Below are 22,186 nucleotides of genomic sequence, written 5' to 3'. Positions count from 1 at the left end.
TCTTGAGAACTTTTTGACAGTTGCTGTTTGAAGAGCTCTCTGACCAAAGTCTTGAAGGTTGCTGCTGCTTTAAGAAATAAACAGGAGTATTCATCTAAATTGGTAAGGTGTAATTTTAGTTTATACTGTTAGCACACAACTAATCCTTTCACGGCTTCTATCACTGCTGTCAAAGGCGTAATTGTGCAAAATGAAGTGCAGGGACACAGCTGCATTTCATACCCCTTGTGGACCTCCTTCGATGAATAGCTATCTGTCAGAAGCCACTTGCACTTGGGAGACTGGAGGGTATAGGCATTTGGGAAATGCCTAAAAGAGGGGAAAGGTGTTAAGCTGTTGACACTGATACGGGAAGAATGGAGGGAGAGGCAGGCTTCAGCCTGGTGCTAAAACTCAGTAGCTTGTCTTTTGATTAAGAATGCCCAATGCATTCCAACCACAGGCAGTCCTCAGGGCCACGCAAATGACATATGCTTAAAAATAGATGTTCAAACGAATATAAATAGCCATAAGGAATATGAAGTAAAGATGATGTAATACTGCAAGAACGACTCAAACAGATTTTCCCGTCAACATCCACACAGTGCATTCATAAGTGCTAATAAACCTGGAGGGATGAACATATGAAGGCACTGTATGCTGAGCTTACGCTGGCTGGCAGTGGTTCTTTAGGAAGAGGGTCATGGGCTATATGAATGGCATCCCATGAAACTGTTAGCAGACCTTGCAGCTTCGGTGAACTAGAGTGGAACAAGCACTTACAGTTTCTGGAGTTCAAAGGCTTTATGCATGCAGGAACTATTTATAGGATGAGTGGTGAGCGGAGACAGAAGGGAGGGCAATAGCAGACATCTTGTCTGGAGACAGCAGCAACAAGGCTCAGCTCTTTTGGGTGTAGTTAGTTAACTTGACATAGAGGCTTACAAACAAGTGCTGTCTGGGTTGCTAGATGAACAGTGCCCACTGGTGGTTCAAAGTAACATATGCATTAACTGTGAACTATGGCCTTCTCGGTAGTGGTGCCCTCCCTGTGGAACACCCTCCCTTCAGATGTCAAGGAAATAAACAACTATCTGACTTTTAGAAGACATCTGAAGGCAGCCCTATACCGGAAAGTTTTTAATGTTTGATGCTTTATTATGTTTTATATATTCTGTAAGCTGCCCAGAGTGGCTGGGGAAACCCAGCCAGATGCACGGGGTGTAAATAATAAAATTATAATCATCATCATCAATATAAGGAAATGTCTTGGCTTTCCATCCCAAAACACTCAACAATAAAACAATTGCAAATCCAAAGGCTGAGATAAGAATCTCCACTTGAAAGGCTTGCTGAAAAAAGGTCTTCAACAGGCACCAAAGAGAATAGAGACAGAACTTATCTGATAAGTTATGGGAACGAATTCCAGAGGGTGGGCTGATTCCTGCATCACATAGAATGGACCTCCTGGTATGAAGATGCAGAGTATAGTAATAGGCTGGGTATGTAATCTGTGATATGGTCTTTTAGGGCACCACCTGATTTTTTAACTGGACGTGCCAAGGAACTTGGGCCTTTCAGAGGTTGCTGAGCCCTGCAGCCCCAGGGATGAAGAATAAGAATTTTACAAGGTAACGACCATGCCCATGATATCAGTGTAAATTATTTGCCGCCTTGTGAAATGAACATTGGAATTAAAAAAATCTTTCAAGCATCCTCATTGTGAAAACCTAATTTGACTTGGGTAAAACATTCAAAAATTAGGTGCTAAGCTTGAACAGGGCATGGAGGTGGGGGGAAAACACTTGCACAGCACGTTGCTAAAGTGGTACCTCAGGTTAAGTGGTACCCATTAGCTAAAGTGGTACCTCAGGTTAAGAACAGTTTCAGGGCAAGAACGGACCTCCAGAACCAATTAAGTTCTTAACCCGAGGTACCACTATAACGCACCTCTGAAGGAAGCTATTAAACACCAGGGCCTAGCAAACTGTTGATCAGGTTTCATTTCCACAGATCATATCTTGCAATGAGTCAGACCTGAGTAAAATGGCCTCTTTTGAAGATGAATTTCCTCACACAGTGTATTCATCTAATTTGCCTTTCAGATCGCTCCCCATTGCTTCCAGCCAACAAGACTGAAACACCATCAGCTGATGCCATTGAGTTGCCTCACACTGTTGGCTTTTGCGCTTGCCTTTTGATGCGTGCAATGCCGACCTGTTCCCTCCACGTTGCCTGTATGCAGCTAAGAGAACATTCGTCAACGAATCCAGGTGTGCCCATGCAGGCAGCTTGCAAACTGGGTCCTGGGGAAAGCTGCTGCAAACCTTAGACCTGGCACCGGAGGAATATGTGGGCGCTGCCGCCAGATGTTTAGCAGAACATGGTTCGTCGAGTTATCGTGGCGTGGCTCCCTCGGGTGGCCGTTCTGCTGGTGGTCCTCTGTTGTGCGGTGTCCGTGCTCTACATGCTGGCCTGCACCCCGCGAGGTGACAACCAGCAGCTTGCCTTCCCCAGAGCCAACAGCCCTACGGGGAAAGAGGAGTACCAGGCGATCTTGCAGGAAAGGGAAGAACACCACTGGGACTACATCAGCAGCCTGAAGAGGCAGATTGCAGAGCTGAAGGATGAGCTCCAGGAAAGGAGCCAGCAGCTGAAGAACATGCAAGGCCACAGCACCGACTCGTTGGGAGCGGGGATAGACCGGCGGGACCCTGAGAAGCCCCAGAAGGCCCTCTTGCAGTTCCTGCATTCCCAGGTGGACAAAGCAGAGGTGCACACGGGAATGAAGCTGCCCAATGAGTATGCCGCGGTGCCCTTTGAGAGCTTCACCCTTCACAGAGTGTACCAGCTAGAGATGGGTTTGACGCGTCACCCCGAGGAGAAGCCGGTGCGGAAGGACAAGCGAGATGAGTTGGCGGAGGCTGTTGAGCTGGGCTTGGAGACTTTGAACAGCCCAGAGAGGAACAGCAACACAAACCGCCGGGCATATTCCCCCTCTGACTTCATAGAAGGTGTGTATTCTTGGGAGTCACTCAGGGATTGGTGAGGGAGTTTCTTGAAGGGGATTCCTTAGACAAGGTGGGAAACTCCTTTTCTGTCCTCAGGTAGAAGCCGAGGTAGGCTTGGATGGGATTAAAAGTGCTAGTGTTCCAATGTCCCTTTGGTAAAGCTCAGTAGCAAGATACAATAAAAAAAATTCCTTCCAGTAGCACCTTAAAGACCAACTAAGTTAGTTCTTGGTATGAACTTTCGTGTGCATGCACACTTCTTCAGATACACTGAAACAGAAGTTGCCAGATCCTTCTATATGGTGAGAAGGTGGGGAGGGGTATTACTCAGAAGGGTGGTGGGAATGGGAGATTGGCAGATAGCTGAGATGAGCCTGTTGACGACTCTTAACGACTGTAATAGGTCTTACAGGAAAAGGCAAGGGGTGAGAAGGTGAGAAATGGCTTAGTCATGTATAATGGGATAAGAATCCAATCTGGCAACTTCTGTTTCAGTGTATCTGAAGAAGTGTGCATGCACACGAAAGCTCATACCAAGAACTAACTTAGTTGGTCTTTAAGGTGCTACTGGAAGGAATTTTTTTTTTATTTTGACTATGGCAGACCAACACGGCTACCTATCTGTAACTAGCAAGATACAGAAAGACTCCAGAAACTGAATGGTAACAAAGGGCTTATTCTACCTTGCGCCAATCTCTCTGATTACTTTCCCCAGATAATCTCTATCTGTGTTAAATTCACAAATCACATTTTGGGGGTGTATGCTTCCCAAACATCTTAGGTAAATACGTAAAAGACTTAATGTGTGGAATGGGTTTTAGTGAAAATGAAACCAGGACACTTATACAAACACTCTGATGACCGAAGAAGGCCTGTTTGAGGCAAATTTTGCTTTTTAAATAAATTTCATTACATTTGTGTCCCGTCTTTCCTCCAAGGCAGTAGTTCTCAACCTGTGGGTCCCCAGATGTTGTTGGACCACAACTCCCATCATCCCTGAGCTCTGGCCTTGCTAGGTAGGGGTGATGGGAGTTGTAGTTCAACAACATCTGGGGACCCACAGGTTGAGAAAGGCTGCTCCAAGGAGCTCCAAGTGGCATATCTGGTTCTCTTCCTCCCCACTTTTTAACCTGACAACAACCCTGTGAGGTAGGTTAGGCTGAGAGACTGCGATTGGCCCAAGGACACCTAGTGAGATTTGCGGCCGAGCAGCAAGTTCAACGCTGGACTCCCCAATCCTAGTCCAGCCTTCTAACTGTCAGATTCTCAGGCCGCAGTCAGAGGTAACTGGCCATTCTCCAGGCATTCGGCTTGAGATCCTTGTTGACCTCCCCGTCTGCGTCTCCCGGCAGGATACAGGCAAGGTCACTATCTGCGATCCCACTCAGCGTGAGAGGGACACACCAACTCCTCCCTGCTTCCCTCAGGGAGGGGAAAAGAGACAGACAGAAATCTATTTACATGTCTTTATTTCTGTCATTTCAGCAGTACAGAGAAACGTGTCTGCACTCTCCAGTCTCCAACAGTAGAGAGAGAAACTGCACCCCTGTACTTCCAGTACAGGTCAGATGACACTCTGAGCTAACATCTGGTGCTCAGAACAGTGAATAGACTGCCCCTTTGTTCCAATAGTGCAGTCCCAAACATCAACATCCTGTTTTGCATTCCAGCAACTTGCAGCTCGCTCTTGCATTGCTGCTTTTTCCTGACACTAACCACCACACCACATATAACAATAACACATAAAATGGGAGTACAGGATCTGTTTTTTCTTTAGCAAAATTCCCACCCCCTACCCCCGTCCACTACTTATCAACCCCCCAGCCAACCTCAGATGTTTTCTCCCAGGTAGTATTCTTTCAGATATTGGAACCCAGCTTAGCACAGGACAGGATAACAACGAAAATGAAGCTTTGGGGGAGAAAGCCACAGCCACAGGTTTAAACCACAGGACCTACCGTCATCATTTGAGCCTTGTTAAAGGTATAGGGCCCCTGACCATTAGGTCCAGTTGCGGACGATTCTGGGGTTGCGGCGCTCATCTCGCTTTATTGGCCAAGGGAGCCGGCGTACAGCTTCCGGGTCATGTGGCCAGCATGACTAAGCCGCTTCTGGCGAACCAGAGCAGTGCATGGAAATGCCGTTTACCTTCCCACCGGAGTGGTACCTATTTATCTACTTGCACTTTGATGTGCTTTCGAACTGCTAGGTTGGCAGGAGCTGGGACCGAGCAATGGGAGCTCACCCCGTCGCGGGGATTCGAACCACCGACCTTCTGATCGGCAAGCCCAAGGCTCTGTGGTTTAACCCACAGCGCCACCCGCATCCCACTGAGCCTTGTTAGGTATATCTACTTTCTGCTAAGTGCAGCAACCAGTTTTTGTGTTTCATTTTTTATACTTGCAATAAAATTAAAAAATACAGGCAACGAAAAGGAAGAATATAAAAATAATAGCAAGGTCAATATTTTGGAGAAAAATGAAAGGGAATGGGAAACTGAGGAGGGAAGTAACTGTTGACAAAGTTTGGGTGTGTAAATTATTTAGCTGAATCATAAGGGGAAATGAGCATCTATATTTGCTTGGAATGTGATCAGAAACTTGGAAGACTTCTATATACAATAAAAAGGGAAATCATGGCATTTTTAACAGCTTTTTTAAATAAAACAGTAGAAGGCCTTCATTTCTGCACTTGCTATGTTTTTATATAATCACTGCATCCCAAATTTGATCAATCCACTGCTGTTTGGGAAGTTGTTTGGGAGATGTCCAGCATGACTTCAATCTTCTCTGCTGCACACAGTTGCTTAAGAAGCGATTTTGACTGATTTTCTTTCCACTCAGCACTCATAGGCAGCCTTCTTTAGAAAAAGCAACGCAAAGGGTAGACTCTCCTGGCTTGCATATCAATAGCAAAACTGCTTAATTGTCTCCTGAAAGTCTAGCAGAGCACATTCATCTCATCTGATGCAACTCCTCCAGCTGCAGAGTCATCTTCATTCCTACAGAATAGAATAACAATAGAGCTTCAAAGTTAGTCCACTTCTTAACTCTTTCAGTGGCAGTTCCTTGCTTCAGGATTAGGACTTTGACTCATGAGAACGGGAATCATTAAGGAAACACACCAGTTGCTGCAATGGCTCTGTTGAAACATGTTTTTTAAAAGTGTGCAGCTTTCCAAGTAAAGCTAAAGGGTAAAGGGACCCCTGACCATTAGGTCCAGTCGTGGCCGACTCTGGGGTTGAAGCGCTCATCTCGCTTTATTGGCCGAGGGAGCCAGCGTTTGTCCGCAGACAGCTTCCGGGTCATGTGGCCAGCATGACTAAGCCGCTTCTGGCCAACCAGAGCAGTGCACAGAAATGCCTTTTACCTTCCCACTGGAGAGGTACCTATTTATCTACTTGCACTTTGACGTGCTTTCAAACTGCTAGGTGGGCAGGAGCAGGGACTGAGCAATGGGAGCTCACCCCGTCGTGGGGAATCAAACCGCTGGCCTTCTGCTTGGCAAGCACTTGGCAAGCAGCCTGCATCACAAATATTTAATAACCAGCCAATTTCTCTCTTAATTAACTGCCTACTTTATGTGAATGAAATGAAATAAGAACAGCTGTTGGGACTGAAGAGAAGAGTATCTGAAAAACTGAAACAGGACTTTGCTTAACTCTTCCCTTAACATTATATTTTTCCACATTCTCAGTAGCTTGAACTTCAGCTCATCTTCCTAGGAGATTCACAAGAAAACAAATTTTAAAAGGAAATAACTTCAAGTTGAGAAGGAGATGAAAACCTTGCCTACAAAATCACAAAAGCCCCGAGTGCTAAATTTTCTCTCCATATGAGCAGGAAAAAAAACCAAAATATAAATCTGCACTCACTTCTGAAATTCCTTGCTAACTGCTGCTTTTCCCCTTTGTTTCCCTGACAGGCCTTCGTCGGATAGAAAGAGATAAAGGCACTCTGTACGAGTTGATATTCAAGGGAGGCAAAGCATACGAATTTGAGCGAATTGTCCTATTCAGACCGTTTGGCCCCATCATGAAAGTTAAGAATGAAAACCTCAATATGGCCGACACACTTATCAATGTCATAGTCCCCCTGGCTAAAAGAGCCAGCAAGTTCCAGCAATTCATGCAGAATTTCAGGTTAGTAAAGCTGCATGCTCTCACTGCCTCCCCACAGCCTTGCCCCAATACTTCTTCTTTGGTAATAATAGCTTTTCTTACAAATACAGTCATAGGTAAAGGTAAAGGGACCCCTGACCATTAGGTCCAGTCGTGGCTGACTCTGGGGTTGCGGCGCTCATCTCGCTTTATTGCCTGAGGGAGCTGGCGTACAGCTTCTGGGTCATGTGGCCAGCATGACTAAGCCGCTTCTGGAGAACCAGAGCAGCGCACGGAAACGCCGTTTACCTTCCCACCAGAGCGGTACCTATTTATCTACTTGCACTTTTACATGCTTTGGAACTGCTAGGTTGGCAGGAGCAGGGACCGAGCAACGGGAGCTCACCCCGTTGCCGAGATTCAAACCGCCGACCTTCTGATCGGCAAGTCCTAGGCTCTGTGGTTTAGACCACAGCACCACCTGCGTCCGAATACAGTCATACCGCGGGATAAATACACTTCAGGATAAGTATTTTCGGGTTGTGCTCCACGGCGACCCGGAAGTAACGGAGCGTGTTACTTCCGGGTTTCGCCGCTCACGCATGCGCAGATGGTAAAAATGATGTCACACGCGTGCGCAGAAGCGGTGAACCGTGACCCGCACATGCACAGTTGCATCTTACGTTCTGTTCAAGATGCGGACGGGGCTCCGGAGCAGATCCTGTTTGCATCCCGAGGTACCACTGTATGCAAGCAGAGTATTAAGTAGTGGGTTGACAAAGCAGATGACACAGAGATTTCTCCAAGTAGTTCTTTATAAGTAAGCTGGAACTGAACTGAAATGAATACAGCTCAGCCGGCCTGCTTTTATAGGCAGCCAGCTGTCAACATTGTAACAACAACACCCCAGGGTTTCCCACCTAAATTAATTGACGTGGACCTGAGTGAAAACTATATACAGTGGTACCTCGGGTTAAGTACTTAATTCGTTCCAGAGGTCCGCTCTTAACCTGAAGCACCACTTTAGCTAAAGGGGCCTCCCACTGCCACTGCGCCGCCGGAGCACGATTTCTGTTCTCATCCTGAAGCAAAGTTCTTAACCCGAGGTACTATTTCTGGGTTAGCGGAGTCTGTAAGCTGAAGCATATGTAACCTGAAGCGTATGTAACCCGAGGTACCACTGTACACAATACCCCTGGTGGCCAGGGTGAGAACTTCAATACATAACACAGAGTATCAGCGCAGGCAAGGCTGTATATTTAGTTTCACTTTAATTAGTTACAATTTTATTAAGTTTCTTTTAGGTTTTACCTTACCCTTATCCCCTAGCTCAGTGGAAGAGTACAGTCAAACCTCGGTCTCTGATTGCCTCCATTTTAGAACTTTTCGGCCAGGGGTGTAGCTAGCCGTTCCAGCACCCGGAGCGGCAGGGGCGGGGCGATCCGCCTAGCGGGGTGGCGTGGCGATCCACCCAGGGGGGCAGCGAAGCGAGCTGCCCATGGAGTCCGCCTGGCAGACACAAGCCCCACGCTGCCATTTTGGGCAATGCGGTTCCCCGAGCTATGTTACTCCCAGGAGAGATGTGTGGCTCGGGCGCGCTGCAGGCCAGGCCCCGCGGTAAGTGCTGCTCCCGCAGTGTGCCATTTTGTCACCCCCTCAGGGGTGACACCCGGGGTGGCCTGCACCCCCCCTTCCTACGCCCCTGTTTTTGGCTCCCGAACGCTGAAAACCCAGAAGTAAGTCTTCCAGTTTTCGAACGTTTTCCGGAAGCCAAACATTTGACGCAGCTTCCGCTTGAGTGCAGGAAGATACTGCAGCCAACTGGAAGCTGTGCTTTGGTTTACGTTTGACAATCAAGGTTTGACTGTACATGCTTTTCATGCCAAAGGCCTCAGTTTCATTCCTTGGCATCTCATGGCTGAAACTTTGTACAGGAGGAAAACAGAGCAAACCTTGTGGAGTCTCTAGGCTCTCTCCAGCTACTGCGGAGAAATCCGAGTCCCAAAATCCAGTTTTAACCATTCGTATCCAGGGAGGTGCATGCACATAAACGCACACAGAGTGTCCCTTCCATCCCCCCCATCATATAACACATGATGTAACATACGCAAGCTGAAAGTATGAAAACCACACAAGTTACAGGGAACCAGGCAAGTTACAGGGAACCAGGCAGAGGGCCTTCTTGGTGGTGGCACCCGCCCTGTGGAACGCCCTCCCACCAGATGTCAAAGAGAACAACAACTACCAGTCTTTTAGAAGACATCTGAAGGCAGGCCTGTTTAGGGAAGCTTTTAATGTCTGATGTATTATGGTATTTTAATATTTTGTTGGAAGCCGCCCAGAGTGGCTGGGGAACCCCAGCCAGATGGGCAGGGTATAAGTAATAAATTATTGTTGTTATTATAAAACCAGTAGCAGAACTAAGGTGTGCGTCACTGTGGCCAGATCATGCATACTGGAAGGAAGCTTACACATTTACTTCTGTTCCAGGGAGATGGGTATACAGCAGGACAGGAGAATTCACCTCACTATAGTTTACTTTGGGAAAGAACAAATGAGCGAGGTGAAAGGAATCCTTGAAAACACCTCTAGGTGAGTACAACCATGGATGCCGTTCTTTCTTCAGAAATCAAAGGGCAAACGCTTGTTGGGCTGCCCTTCCTGTTAAGTTGTGGGTGAACATATCAGACGACACAGTGATTCTTCAAACAGCTCTTGTTTATTCACAGGCCAGAACAGAACTGACTGAAGGGTTCAGTCAGCCTGCTTATATAGAGCTCCAGTACAACGTAACTGTAACCATTTTCTTTAACTATCCAATCACTGAACGTCACTTTCGATCCCTTATTTGCATAACTATCTACAGTATCCCCCTGCTGGCCCAGGGTGAGAACTTCAGTACATAACACTTCCCATCTCATCTCATTAGTGGCAAAGCCATGTTTTTGTTTGGGTTGGAAGGCCTGTTTTGTACCAGCAATGTTGTATGACCCGGCTGCGGTTTTTCAGTGGAAAGAGGAAACCACTTCGTTGTGTCTACATGCTCAGAGGCGCATCTTATCACATGTTACCCTAACAATAGTTTCTGAAACTGGGTATCTGGTCCAGACAGAGTGGGAGGGAGCAGGAGAACCTACTGGTCTTGGCTCCACGCTCAAATGGGGCCTCAGATTTAGACATTTGTTAATTTTTTGGCATTTGTAAGTCCCACAGTTCTTTTTAATGCTTCTCAGACTAAAATGTGACACACACTGTCAGCTTAGAGCTGCCGCTTCAAGCAACTAAGCGATGCCATTTGGCAGAAGACTTTTTTTAAGGTTTTGTTTTGTTAACTGCTTTAGTTTCTGTCTTATGAAGGAGTTAGAAATGCTCATAAATATCAGTAATATATATATATATATATATATATATATATATATATATATATATATATATGCAGGTTTTGGTGTCTTCGGGTGTCTTCCCGTGTAAGAGTCGGGGTGTCTGTGCGACGTTTCGACGAGGTCTCACTCGTCATCTTCAGGCTGAAGACACCCGAAGACACCAAAACCTGCATTCCTATACCCGTGAAAATCTACGAAAGCATATATATATATATATATATATATATATATATATATATATATATATGTGCAGGTTTTGGTGTCTTCGGGTGTCTTCCCGTGTAAGAGTCGGGGTGTCTGTGCGACGTTTCGACGAGGTCTCACTCGTCATCTTCAGGCTGGTGCTTTCGGCTTCTTGTTACTGGAACAGAGCAGAGTCTGGTGTTTGAGTTCCTATAAATACTGTTGAGGGGTGTGGTGTATAGCCTCCAACGTTCTGGGCAGAGAGGAAGTTCCTAGATTAGTGTGCCTTTTCTTCTTTTGTTCCTTAATTACTTGAGGGATATCTTGGGTGATTTCATGAGTGATATTCTGAATATCACTGGGAGGGTCATTAAGTGTAGATTAGTTGCTAAAGCTCTCGTGTCTTGACCTCTTGAGCTTGTGAAGAGTTTTTCTGAGAAGATGGCTGTGCTGCATTTAGTTGTGCTCTGGCTTGGCTTCGTGTATAGGGGCGAGCTATGGTTTTGTGCCTTGTGCCAGCCAGATCTGTGTAGGGATTGCAGGGGGGTGCAGCATCCGGAGGTGCCACTATAGTTTGGTTACTGGATGGAGTCTGTAATATGTCTGTGGAGAGGGTCTGGGTTTGGGTCTGGTGTGGTTGATTGGTGACGGCGTTCTGTGTGCCTCTGGTTCTGGTGTCGGTTTTTGTGGGGAGGGCTAATTTCCAGATGTCTGGCAGGCGGGATGTGTCGTCACGCTTGTTCATGTTGTGAGGGTGTTTCTCTATCTCGATGGCTTCCATGATTATTCTCTTGTGGTGATGTTCCATGTTAAAGAGCAATTTGGAATCTGCAAAATTAATTTCGTGTCCTGTTTCTTTCATGTGTTGGAAAAGAGAGGAAGTTTTTTCTTCTTTTTTGACGGCATTCTTGTGTTCTGCGATACGTGCATTTATTCGTCTGTTTGTTTGTCCAATGTACGTGGCTGGGCAGACTTTGCAGGGTATTTCATAGACCCCTTGGTTTTCCAGCTGGATTTTGTCTTTTGGGTTTCTGAGGATATTGGCTATTTTTTGGTTGGTGCAGAAGGCTGTTTTGATATTGTGTTTATGGAGGATTTTGCTGATTTTGTCTGTAGTGCCCTTGATATAAGGAAGGAGGGCCATGCCATTGTTTTCTTCTGTGTCTTGGTTTTTGGGGGGTGTTTCTTTTTGGATTAGCTTCGTAACCCTGTTTTTCTGGTATCCATTGGCGATTAACACATTTGAGAGATTCTGTAACTCAGTTGTCAAGTGGTCTTTGTCAGCCAGGCGTTTGGTTCTGGAGATGAGAGTCTTGGCTACGGAGTTTATTTGTGCAGGGTGGTGGTGTGATTGTGCATGTAAGTAGCGGTTGGTGTGTGTTTTTTTCCGGTAGATAGTGTGTCCTAGGGAGCCATCAGGTTTTTTGTAGATTAGGACGTCAAGAAAGGGGAGTTGGTTGTTGTCTTCTATTTAGCCCTCCCCACAAAAACCGACACCAGAACCAGAGGCACACAGAACGCCGTCACCAATCAACCACACCAGACCCAAACCCAGACCCTCTCCACAGACATATTACAGACTCCATCCAGTAACCAAACTATAGTGGCACCTCCGGATGCTGCACCCCCCTGCAATCCCTACACAGATCTGGCTGGCACAAGGCACAAAACCATAGCTCGCCCCTATACACGAAGCCAAGCCAGAGCACAACTAAATGCAGCACAGCCATCTTCTCAGAAAAACTCTTCACAAGCTCAAGAGGTCAAGACACGAGAGCTTTAGCAACTAATCTACACTTAATGACCCTCCCAGTGATATTCAGAATATCACTCATGAAATCACCCAAGATATCCCTCAAGTAATTAAGGAACAAAAGAAGAAAAGGCACACTAATCTAGGAACTTCCTCTCTGCCCAGAACGTTGGAGGCTATACACCACACCCCTCAACAGTATTTATAGGAACTCAAACACCAGACTCTGCTCTGTTCCAGTAACAAGAAGCCGAAAGCACCAGCCTGAAGATGACGAGTGAGACCTCGTCGAAACGTCGCACAGACACCCCGACTCTTACACGGGAAGACACCCGAAGACACCAAAACCTGCATTCCTGTACCCGTGAAAATCTACGAAAGCATATATATATATATATATATATATATATATATATATATATATACACACCTGCTCTAATGTCAGTAGCTCAGGAGCCTCAAAAGCTGAAAGTGGCAAAAGCCTTTCTAGACCTGAAAGATGGTCCACTGGTTACTTGGATGAAACTCAGCTCCCTGTTAGGAAGAGAAATTCCAGTTAATATTATTATTACTATCCACAGGGGTGGCCAACTCTCAAGAGACTGCGATATAATTTCATAATTAAAAACTGGCAGTGATCTATCCCCATTTTTTTAGGGGTTCAGCTCAAAGTTGTTGAGCTTTTTTAGGGGTTAAAAAAAGTTTTTTTGTGAGGGGGAACTTCTGTTTTTTGGGGGGAGGGGGTTAAAGTAGGGTTACCAGACGTCCCCAGTTTCTGGGGACAGTCCCCAGATTTGCAAATCTGTCCCCAGGGAGCATGGCAGCGGTAGCCTCAGCAGCCAGGAGCCAGTCTGGTAGCCCAATTGGCTCTGGCCGGCTTCAGGAGCTGCTCGCTGCCACGGCACCCACCATTTTTTCTCTCTGGAAGTCCCCATATGATGTATCTTTTGCACAACACATCATATGGGGACTTCCAGAGAGGAAAAATGGGCACCACGTCAGTGAGCAGCTCCTGAAGCCGGCCAGAGCCAACTGTGCTACCAGGCTGGCTCGGGGCTGCCTACTGCTGCTGCCGTCGCCACTGCCGAAGGGGAACCGGGGACGTCCAGCGGTGCAGATCTCCTGCCCCCTTCTCCCTTTGTTTTGACTGATCGGGGGAGGCTCGGAAGTTGTGGGCCGGTGTTGCCCAGTTTTTTAAAAAACATTGCGTATTTATGTTTCACAGGGTGGGAAAAAAGGGCTTTGCACCTTGCCTGGCAGAGAAACCGTGTCCCTTGAGTACCTCCTGGGCAACGGCCGCCCACCCATGGCTCCCAAACCTCCCCCAAGCTGTCAAAACAAAGGGGGAAGGGGGCAGGAGATCGGGGAAGGCTCGGGAGTCACGGGTGGGCGGTGCACTGTTGCCCAGTATTTTAAAAACTCTGCACATTTATGTTTCACAGGGTGTGAAAGAAGGGCTTTGCACGTTTATATAATATGCATGTGTGCTTGGGCCCAGGGTCTTTTGCCTCACCATCCCCGCTACTGACTCCCTGTTGCTACCCAGCTTCAAAAAACAAAACAAAACAAAAGTGTCCCCAGATTCATTGAAAAAAATCTGGTAACCATAGGTTAAAGGCAAGGGACAAAGGGGTAAAGTCACTCACAAAAAGAGCTCTATGGATGAAACAGAGAAAGCTCCATCTTTCCTTCCAGAGATCAAACAATGGAGGGCAGGGCAAGGGGGCGTGGCAGGAGTCAGTTTTAACAATGCTAAGGAAAGGGAGCCAGAGACTGACTGCGATCTAACAAAACCTCGCGGGGATCTACCAGTAGATCGCAATCAACCTGTTGGACATCCCTGCACTAGATAAACTCGTTTCAGCATTTGTCCTGCACCACCCCATCCTGCAAGATCTGTCAAATGTAGCTGACCCTTCTAGCATGTGGAATAGTGAACAGTGGGCGTGGAACTATTTCCCTCTGAGCTTGAGCAAGTGCCAACATTTATGACACTTCAGTGTCTATTAAAAACACATTTGTGCTCTCAAGCCTTGGCTGGTGCTTGACTCCAGCAAGATAAAGGTAAAGATAAAGGGACCCCTGACCATGAGGTCCAGTCGTGGACGACTCTGGGGTTGCAGCGCTCATCTCACTTTATTGGCCGAGGGAGCCGGCGTACACCTTCCGGGTCATGTGGCCAGCATGACTAAGCCGCTTCTGGCGAACCAGAGCAGCACACGGAAACGCCGTTTACCTTCCCACCGGAGCGGTACCTATTTATCTACTTGCACTTTGACGTGCTGTGGAACTGCTAGGTTGGCAGGAGCAGGGACCGAGCAACGGAAGCTCACCCCGTCGGGGGATTCAAACCACTGACTTTCTGATCGGCAAGTCCTAGGCTCTGTGGTTTAACCCACAGCACCACCCACATCCCTCTCCGGCAAGATACTATACAGTGGTGCCCCGCAAGACGAATGCCTCGCAAGACGAAAAACCCGCTAGACGAAAGGGTTTTCCGTTTTTCGATGCGCTTCGCAAGACGAATTTTCCTATGGGCTTGCTTCGCAAAACGAAAAAGTCTTGCAAGTCTTGTGATTTTTTCCCCTTCCCCCCTTTTTCTAAGCCGCTAAGCCACTAAGCCGCCAATAGCCTTTTAGCCGCTAAGCCGCTAAGCCTTTAATAGCCGCTAAACCGCTAATAGTGCTAATCTGCTAATAGGGTTGCTTCGCAAGACGAAAAAAACGCTAGACGAAGAGACTCGCGGAACGGATTAATTTCGTCTTCCGAGGCACCACTGTACTCTTTAAAGCTGCCTTGATTTACCAGCTGCTTTCAGTCTTTTGTGATGCTGGTGTCCGGTCTGTATTTTAAGATTGTCGTTCACCAGCTCGAGACTGATGTGAAGGGCAGTCTAAAAAAAGTTTTAATACATAAAGAAATACTCTACTATATTTCCCAAAGCACATTTTGTGATGTGGTATCTCATCAAGGCCAGAAACCGGTAAAATCCAGATCAGCCAACTTAGCATTCAGGACTCAAGGCCATTCCAGCAGCCGCCACAACAAATCTGTTTGTCATTAAGGTGCCACAAGACTCTCTTATTTCCTCACTAGTGACGAGTGCTTCTGTTTGGTGCACAATTCATAGCTCTTCTTTGCTTTTTGGTTCATTTTATTTTCCCAATGTATTATTTAGTAATGCAAAAAAGACATTATATTGTCTTATCAGCAGAAAGTACTGTGCAGATCACACTATTACATTAAACGTAATAAAAAATAAGGAGTAAGGTTAAATAACTTCCCCAAATCTTTGATTCCAAAAGGCAATACAAACCACCCATATTTCAATAACTCTTATTTAAATATCTTATTACTATTTAAATAGCTCTATTTAAATATCTTGTTATTTAAATATCTTGTTTCTCATGCATGATTATAGTTGTAAGATATGCTTATGTAGCAATGATTATTGGATCTTACAGCTATATCCCATGACTTCCTGAATATTGCCCAGGATTATGCACCATTTTAAAAACATGATGACATTACCAAAAGCTCTGCACTTAATTGCCCCATATTCTCCAGCATTAATCATCAGACATCCTTTATAAGTGCTTCAATTTGTGGGTGATTAAATACAATAAATACCCCTTCTTTAAAAATTATGTATCAAATTTACTGATATCAGAGTTTTACATATTTTATTTCCTATTCAGTTCTAGGTATTCTCCTGTATATTAATTCCTAGATCTTTCCCCTATTTGGGGGGAATTTTGTTGTTGTTGTTGCTGCTTATTTTAACTCTTTATTTGTCTTCCTAAAGACAAAAGAGGCCAAATAATGCTTATGTTGCCATTCCTCCTTATATAGATCAGCCAACTTCAAGAATTATACCTTCATCCAGCTGAACGAAGAGTTCTCAAGAGGGAAAGGCCTGGACGTGGGTGCACGGTTTTGGAAAGGAAGCAATGTTGTCCTCTTCTTCTGTGATGTAGATATATACTTCACAGCAGAATTCCTCAACACATGTAGACTGAACACACAACCAGGTATAGCTATCCTTAGATTTAGACCTTGGTCTGTTTTGCCAACATAGAGCGCTCATCCATGCTTGCCCCGTGCCAAGAAAGCATGGGTCAAAGTGTTTTGCCTTTGCCCATAGCTGTCAACTTACAGATTTGAATATAAGGGACCAGCAGCCTCGAAAATAAGGGATCAGCAGCCAAAATAAGGGATTTTCAGAGCACAGGCATGTTCGACTTCTGAGCCCCTCCGAGCCAAAGGCGGAAAGCCCAGCCAGCAGCCAAACGAAGTCTCAAGCGGTGGTTCCCACAGTGCAGCAACCTGACAAAGGGGAAGCAGCAAGGAAAACCACCGTCCCCTCTCCGCTGGGAAGCGCTGAGCAAAGGAGAGTCCCCAGGCAACACGGCCGATTTGATCAGCACAAGGCATTCAAGCTCCACCCCCCAGTCGTTCTTAGACTCCTTATTGGGTGAGCAACGCAGCCAAGCAACACAGTTGGAGCCTCCCTCCTCCCTGGCCGGCAGGGAGGGAGGGAGAGGAGCTGCTTCCTTTGAAACCCGGGAAATTTAAGGGACATCATCAATAAGGGACAGCAGCGGGACACAGCGCTGGGATAAGAGGCTTTCCCGCCAAATAAGGGATGGTTAACAGCTATGCCTTTGCCCCGCTGCTTTCCCCTGGAAAACCTACTCTTTAGTGCTAAATTGGAACAAACAGCAATCAGCAGGAAACTCGACTGTTTCCCCCCTCCCGCCGCCAATTCAGTGCTAAAATATGGGCTTCCCCAGGGGAAAATGGTGGGGCAAATGGAAGTTTGGATGAGCCCTAGGTTAGAGCCCCTGAGACACAAGTGCAGGATAGCTGGGATCCCAGGAACTCGACAGCAAAGTTGCTATCAGAATGATACCACTTTAATCAACAGAACAAAACCACTCCAAAATGTTGGATTATTTTTCTACAAAAGGATACAACCCCCAAAAAGGTACTTAAATCAAAGGCTATGAACATAAAAGTCAACACATTCCAGGATAAAAAACATATATGCAAACTTAGCACAAATAACCCAGTTTTTTCAACACACTCTCATTTTTAGGGAAGAAGGTGTTTTACCCAGTTCTTTTCAGCCAGTATAACCCAGGCCTAATTTATGGACACCACGATTCCATTCCACCTGTAGAACAGCAGTTGGTAAGTAAATGCGTTAAATGGCTTTAAATGATGTTCTAAATCCATATATACAGTGGTGCCTCGCAAGACGAAATTAGTCCGTTCCGCGAGTCTCTTCGTCTTGCGGTTTTTTTGTCTTGCGAAGCACAGCTATTAACGGCTTAGCGGCTATTAACGGCTTAGCGGCTTTAAGAAAAAGGAAACAAACTCGCAAGACGTTTCGTCTTGCGAAGCAAGCCCATAGGGAAATTCGTCTTGCGGAACGACTCAAAAAACGGAAAACTCTTTCGTCTTGCGCGTTTTTCGTCTTGCGAGGCATTCGTCTTGTGAGGTACCACTGTACTAAAAAAGGCACACTTAAATGTTACCCTGCCTAAAATATGGAACTGTTTCAGCTCAAAATATTTTTAAAATTGTTACACACCAATTAGAAGGCAAAGGAGCTTAGGACTGTGGTTTATGAATATGCTGAGAAAGGGCAGCAAGGGAACTTTCGGGCTGGTCTCTATTTTCAGGTGAGATTCGATCACCAGCAAATTCATGTTGTGCAATTATAGTTCATTGGGAGCTTTTGTGCAACAAACCTGCTTCCCCCCAAAAAACTGGACTTTTTGCAATAAGGGGGCATGATGCGGAAATGCATTGGGAAGTTTGGGATAAGGCTTGCTTCGATGCAGCATCAGCTAACCCCTCCAGATAAATCAGAATAAATGCTCATTAAAGAGGCAACGTCATAAAATCTCCCTGAAGGCAAATCAGTAATGATGTCATCTGAAAGCAGCCTTAGTATTCAAATCCCAAACCTCAGCTTGTCTGAAATCAGCAAAAATATGAATTGCGTGTTCAGACCCAGAAACCTCCCCCCAAATAAATTCACACATGACTCAAATTTTGGTTTTGGTTTTTGGCAGAATTTAGGCCACAACTTTATTGATTACAGAAAGTGAGTGGTTGCATAGGCTCTGGTTCAGCTAACTCCCTGCACCTGTTGCAGGTAGCGCTGACCCAGGGCACCAGCATAGGTCAGCCAAGAGTGAACACCTGGATAAGCGGAAAGCCAGGAACGGGCTATCTCCACCACCCAAATATCCAACTGGACTCAGGCAGGGGCACAACCCCCTCTCAGGGGTTGACCAAACCATCGAGTCCCTGGATTCCTTTAACAGAATATCCTTCACATAGGGATGGCGAGAGCGTTCTCCCATCCCTATCACCTGAGCCAGAGCCTATCCGCAACCTTACAAGTTGTGACGATTTGCTACGCAGCAGGTGAAACCCAAATGGCAACAGCCAATCAGCCAAGTGGGGAAAATTCCTGCCGTGCCTGTCCCAACGACAGACGACACACGACGGCATAGCAAGATCAAGCGCAAAATGCCATAAAAGTAGGGTGTTCCAAATGCACGCACCGAAAGAGGAAGCTCTGGGTCACGTGCATGGGCATAAATAGGTCCCTCGAACAGTTTGGACTGCGTCTCATTGGCCAGATTGCACCCAGCTTCAAGGGACCTACCAATCGGGTATTGTGGCTGACCAATAGTACCCACCCACAACACAGAGTGTTGGTTTTCCAGGTCTCACTGCAATGTGTGTCCTCCTTAAGGGTATAAGGTAAAAAGGTAAAGGGACCCCTGACCATTAGGTCCAATCATGGCTGACTCTGGGGTTGCGGCGCTCATCTCGTTTTATTGGCCAAGGGAGCCGGCGTACAGCTTCCAGGTCATGTGACCAGCATGACTAAGCTGCTTCTGGTGAACCAGAGCAGCGCATGGAAACGCTGTTTACCTTCCCGCTGGAGCGGTACCTATTTATCTACTTGCACTCTGATGTGCTTTCAAACTGCTAGATTGGCAGGAGCAGGGACCAAGGAATGCGAGCTCACCCCGTTGTGGGGATTCGAACCACTGTCCTTCTGATCAGCAAGCCCAAGAGGCTCAGTGGTTTAACCCACAGTGGCACCCACGTCCTCTTTAAGGGAGGACTCGATTAATGGACTATTACATTCCACGTCTATTATGACACATTTTTTCTCTGTAGCCTCCCCAGGCTGCAGGTTGGGGATAATAACAATGGGCTGCATTTGTATTAGCGGGGAAAATTTAAAAATGTTTTAAAACTCCTCAAGTCCACATTTTTTCGTACAAAATAAAAGTCAAGAGTCCAGGAGTCTTTGCTTCTACTTTGTTTGGTGGGGCTGATGATTTCAAGCATCACTAACAAGCCTTGTCTCCAGATGATGGAAGTGTCAGTCTACTTTTATATATATATGTCTATAGCAGCATGACAGTTTCAAGGAGGGATCCAGTGGCAGATTTATTTGGTATGGATATAGCTAAAAACAAGGACTGTGTAGGGACCTCACACACTAGGTGGACCACCTGAAGACATGCTAAATCCTTTTTGTGTATCTGATTCTAACATGTGCGATGTAGCTCTTAGAATATGAAAGAACGGCAAAGGTGAGAGATAAGGGAGTGTTACCTGACTGCAGCTGGAAGCAGCCACCACACAGGGATAAATGATCTTTATGTGAAATATGCACGTACATATACACAGATAAATGCACCTTTCTTTCTTCCAGGTTATAAAAAAGGAGACGGGGTTTTGGAGAGACTTTGGTTTTGGAATGACTTGCCAATACCGCTCTGATTATATCAACATTGGTAAGAAATGAAATCAAATGAATATTAATTTAGATATTAAATCCGATCAAGGCCGGTTCCCACCATGCCAAATTGGTGTTACCTTTATGTGGGGCACAGGCAAGCCCCTTAAGTCTCCCAAGCCATTTTGGGAATACAGTGGTACCTCCGGTTGTGGACAGGATCCGTTCTGGAGCTCCGGTCAGATCCTGAGGTTTCCGCAACTGGAGGTGCTGCTTCTGCACATGGCTCAGTTTAGCATTTCTGCGCATGTGTGCGGTGCGTAGAGCACTTCTGCGCATAACGAAACCTGGAAAAATATGTCTGGGTTTGCCGCGTATGTATCCCAAAGGATATGTAATTGGAGGTGAACACAAGTAGAGGTACCGTTGTATATTTTAAAACATTGAGTCGTATCCTGATCTGATCCAAAAGACTCTGCAAGTAAAGAAACGCATTGACTCTTGATTTCTCGCAGTGGCAACCATCTTGAATGGCTTTCCCCTCAGTTCCTGGGCCCACAGGTCTCTCTCTGTGTGCCACAATCACATGAAACCTGTCTTTTTTTTTCTCTTAGGAGGATTTGATCTCGACATAAAAGGCTGGGGAGGAGAAGACGTACATCTGTACCGCAAATACCTTCACAGCAACCTCATTGTGGTCAGGACGCCTGTCCGGGGCCTCTTCCACCTCTGGCATGAAAAGCACTGCTTGGATGAACTGACCCCAGAGCAGTACAAAATGTGCATTCAGTCCAAGGCCATGAATGAAGCCTCTCACGGCCAGCTGGGGATGCTGTTCTTCAGGAGGGAAATCGAGGCGCATCGGCGCAAGCAGAAAGCAAGCAATAAGAAGTCTTGAAGCCAAAGGAGGTCTTACTCGGAGATAAAAACCAAGAACCTCAAAATCTGACTCAGAAGGCTGTTCCCAAAACCACACTCGCAGGAGAGGAAATGCTTCTCTTGGTTATTTGCTTGCGGGGCTTTTGATACCACCGTAGTCTTTTCTCTGTGCCACATTGCAGCACTGGGTGATGCCATTATGGCATGGAGAATAGCTTCCCCTCCAGCCCCTCAACGGTTTGATATTTTAAGGACAAACAAGGTGGTTTTCCAACTTTGACTGACGCTACAATAGGATTACACAAAGCTTTACATTTTATCAAATGGGTAGCGAGGTGCTCATAAACTTGGATTGAATGAAATCCCAGGGAGATCTTTACAGAGTGGAGCCTGCAATGCTGAAATGAGGTTACTGACAATAGCCCCGATCCAGTTTTTCCTAGACTCTGTTGTTGTGAGTAACCAGTGGCCCTAGATAGGGGATGTACACGCATATCTGGGCCACATGTGCCGCCAATCCAATTCAATGGGGGTTACCATAACGCAATGACTAGGATCCAGATCAGTTGCGTGGGTCAGGGCTCTCTTTTCAGACGAGCATTTAGATGTTTATCTAATGACTCCTAGCAGCTGGAAAGCGAATACTGAAAGTTGAATGTATTAGCTCTATATGGAAGCCAACACCATTATCAAAATTCATTCTCTCTCTCTCTCTCATATACACCCACCCACACGCCTCACAAAGCCATATCTTCTGAACTTCTGTGGAGTCAGTAAAGATAATATGGTCACTTGTCCTTGAGTGCTCTCAATTATCATTCTTTGCTTGTCCTCAACAGCGCACTTTGGGTTTTGTGTCCCTTTGCGCAGACTTAACATGCACAGAGCTGCTGAGGTGTAGCGCAATTTAACGGAATGGTGAAATGTTTTTGTGAATAGATCTAAGGTCGTCAGGTGGATTGGTAAGTAAAGCCAAGAGGGGCTTTTAGCTAGAAGCACCAGTCCTGACTTGCACTGAACCTCATACAGTTTGAAGACATTAAGGAGAGATGGATTTAACAGACAATGATTTTATCTAGGACTTGACATTAATATTTGCCGACTTGGATTCCGCTTTCTTCT

At 46.1% G+C, this 22,186-nt stretch overlaps 1 protein-coding gene across 4 annotated transcripts in view; it reads left to right on the top strand.

The window, feature by feature from the left end:
- CSGALNACT1 (chondroitin sulfate N-acetylgalactosaminyltransferase 1) overlaps nt 1–21,861 on the top strand; it is a 40,907-nt gene extending 19,046 nt beyond the window's left edge. For 2 of the 4 annotated variants that reach the window (XM_082194939.1, XM_082194938.1), the window contains exons 2-9: nt 1,510–1,610; nt 2,085–2,993; nt 6,915–7,131; nt 9,580–9,681; nt 16,261–16,439; nt 17,507–17,601; nt 20,162–20,243; nt 20,800–21,861. In XM_082194939.1, the coding sequence (XP_082051065.1) occupies nt 2,363–2,993; nt 6,915–7,131; nt 9,580–9,681; nt 16,261–16,439; nt 17,507–17,601; nt 20,162–20,243; nt 20,800–21,083 (1,590 nt within the window). In that variant the 5' untranslated portion in view covers nt 1,510–1,610; nt 2,085–2,362 and the 3' untranslated portion in view covers nt 21,084–21,861. The remainder of the gene's footprint in view (nt 1–1,509; nt 1,611–2,084; nt 2,994–6,914; nt 7,132–9,579; nt 9,682–16,260; nt 16,440–17,506; nt 17,602–20,161; nt 20,244–20,799) is intronic. The other 2 variants (XM_082194941.1, XM_082194940.1) reach the window with 1 other exon arrangement.
- The last annotated feature ends 325 nt before the right edge of the window (nt 21,862–22,186 follow it).

The sequence above is a fragment of the Podarcis vaucheri genome (assembly GCF_965113315.1).
Source record: "Podarcis vaucheri genome assembly, chromosome: 13".
In the NCBI taxonomy this organism is placed as follows: domain Eukaryota; kingdom Metazoa; phylum Chordata; class Lepidosauria; order Squamata; family Lacertidae; genus Podarcis; species Podarcis vaucheri.
The sequence above is the reverse complement of the archived record's forward strand: the minus strand, read 5'-3'. Positions and strand labels throughout refer to the sequence as shown.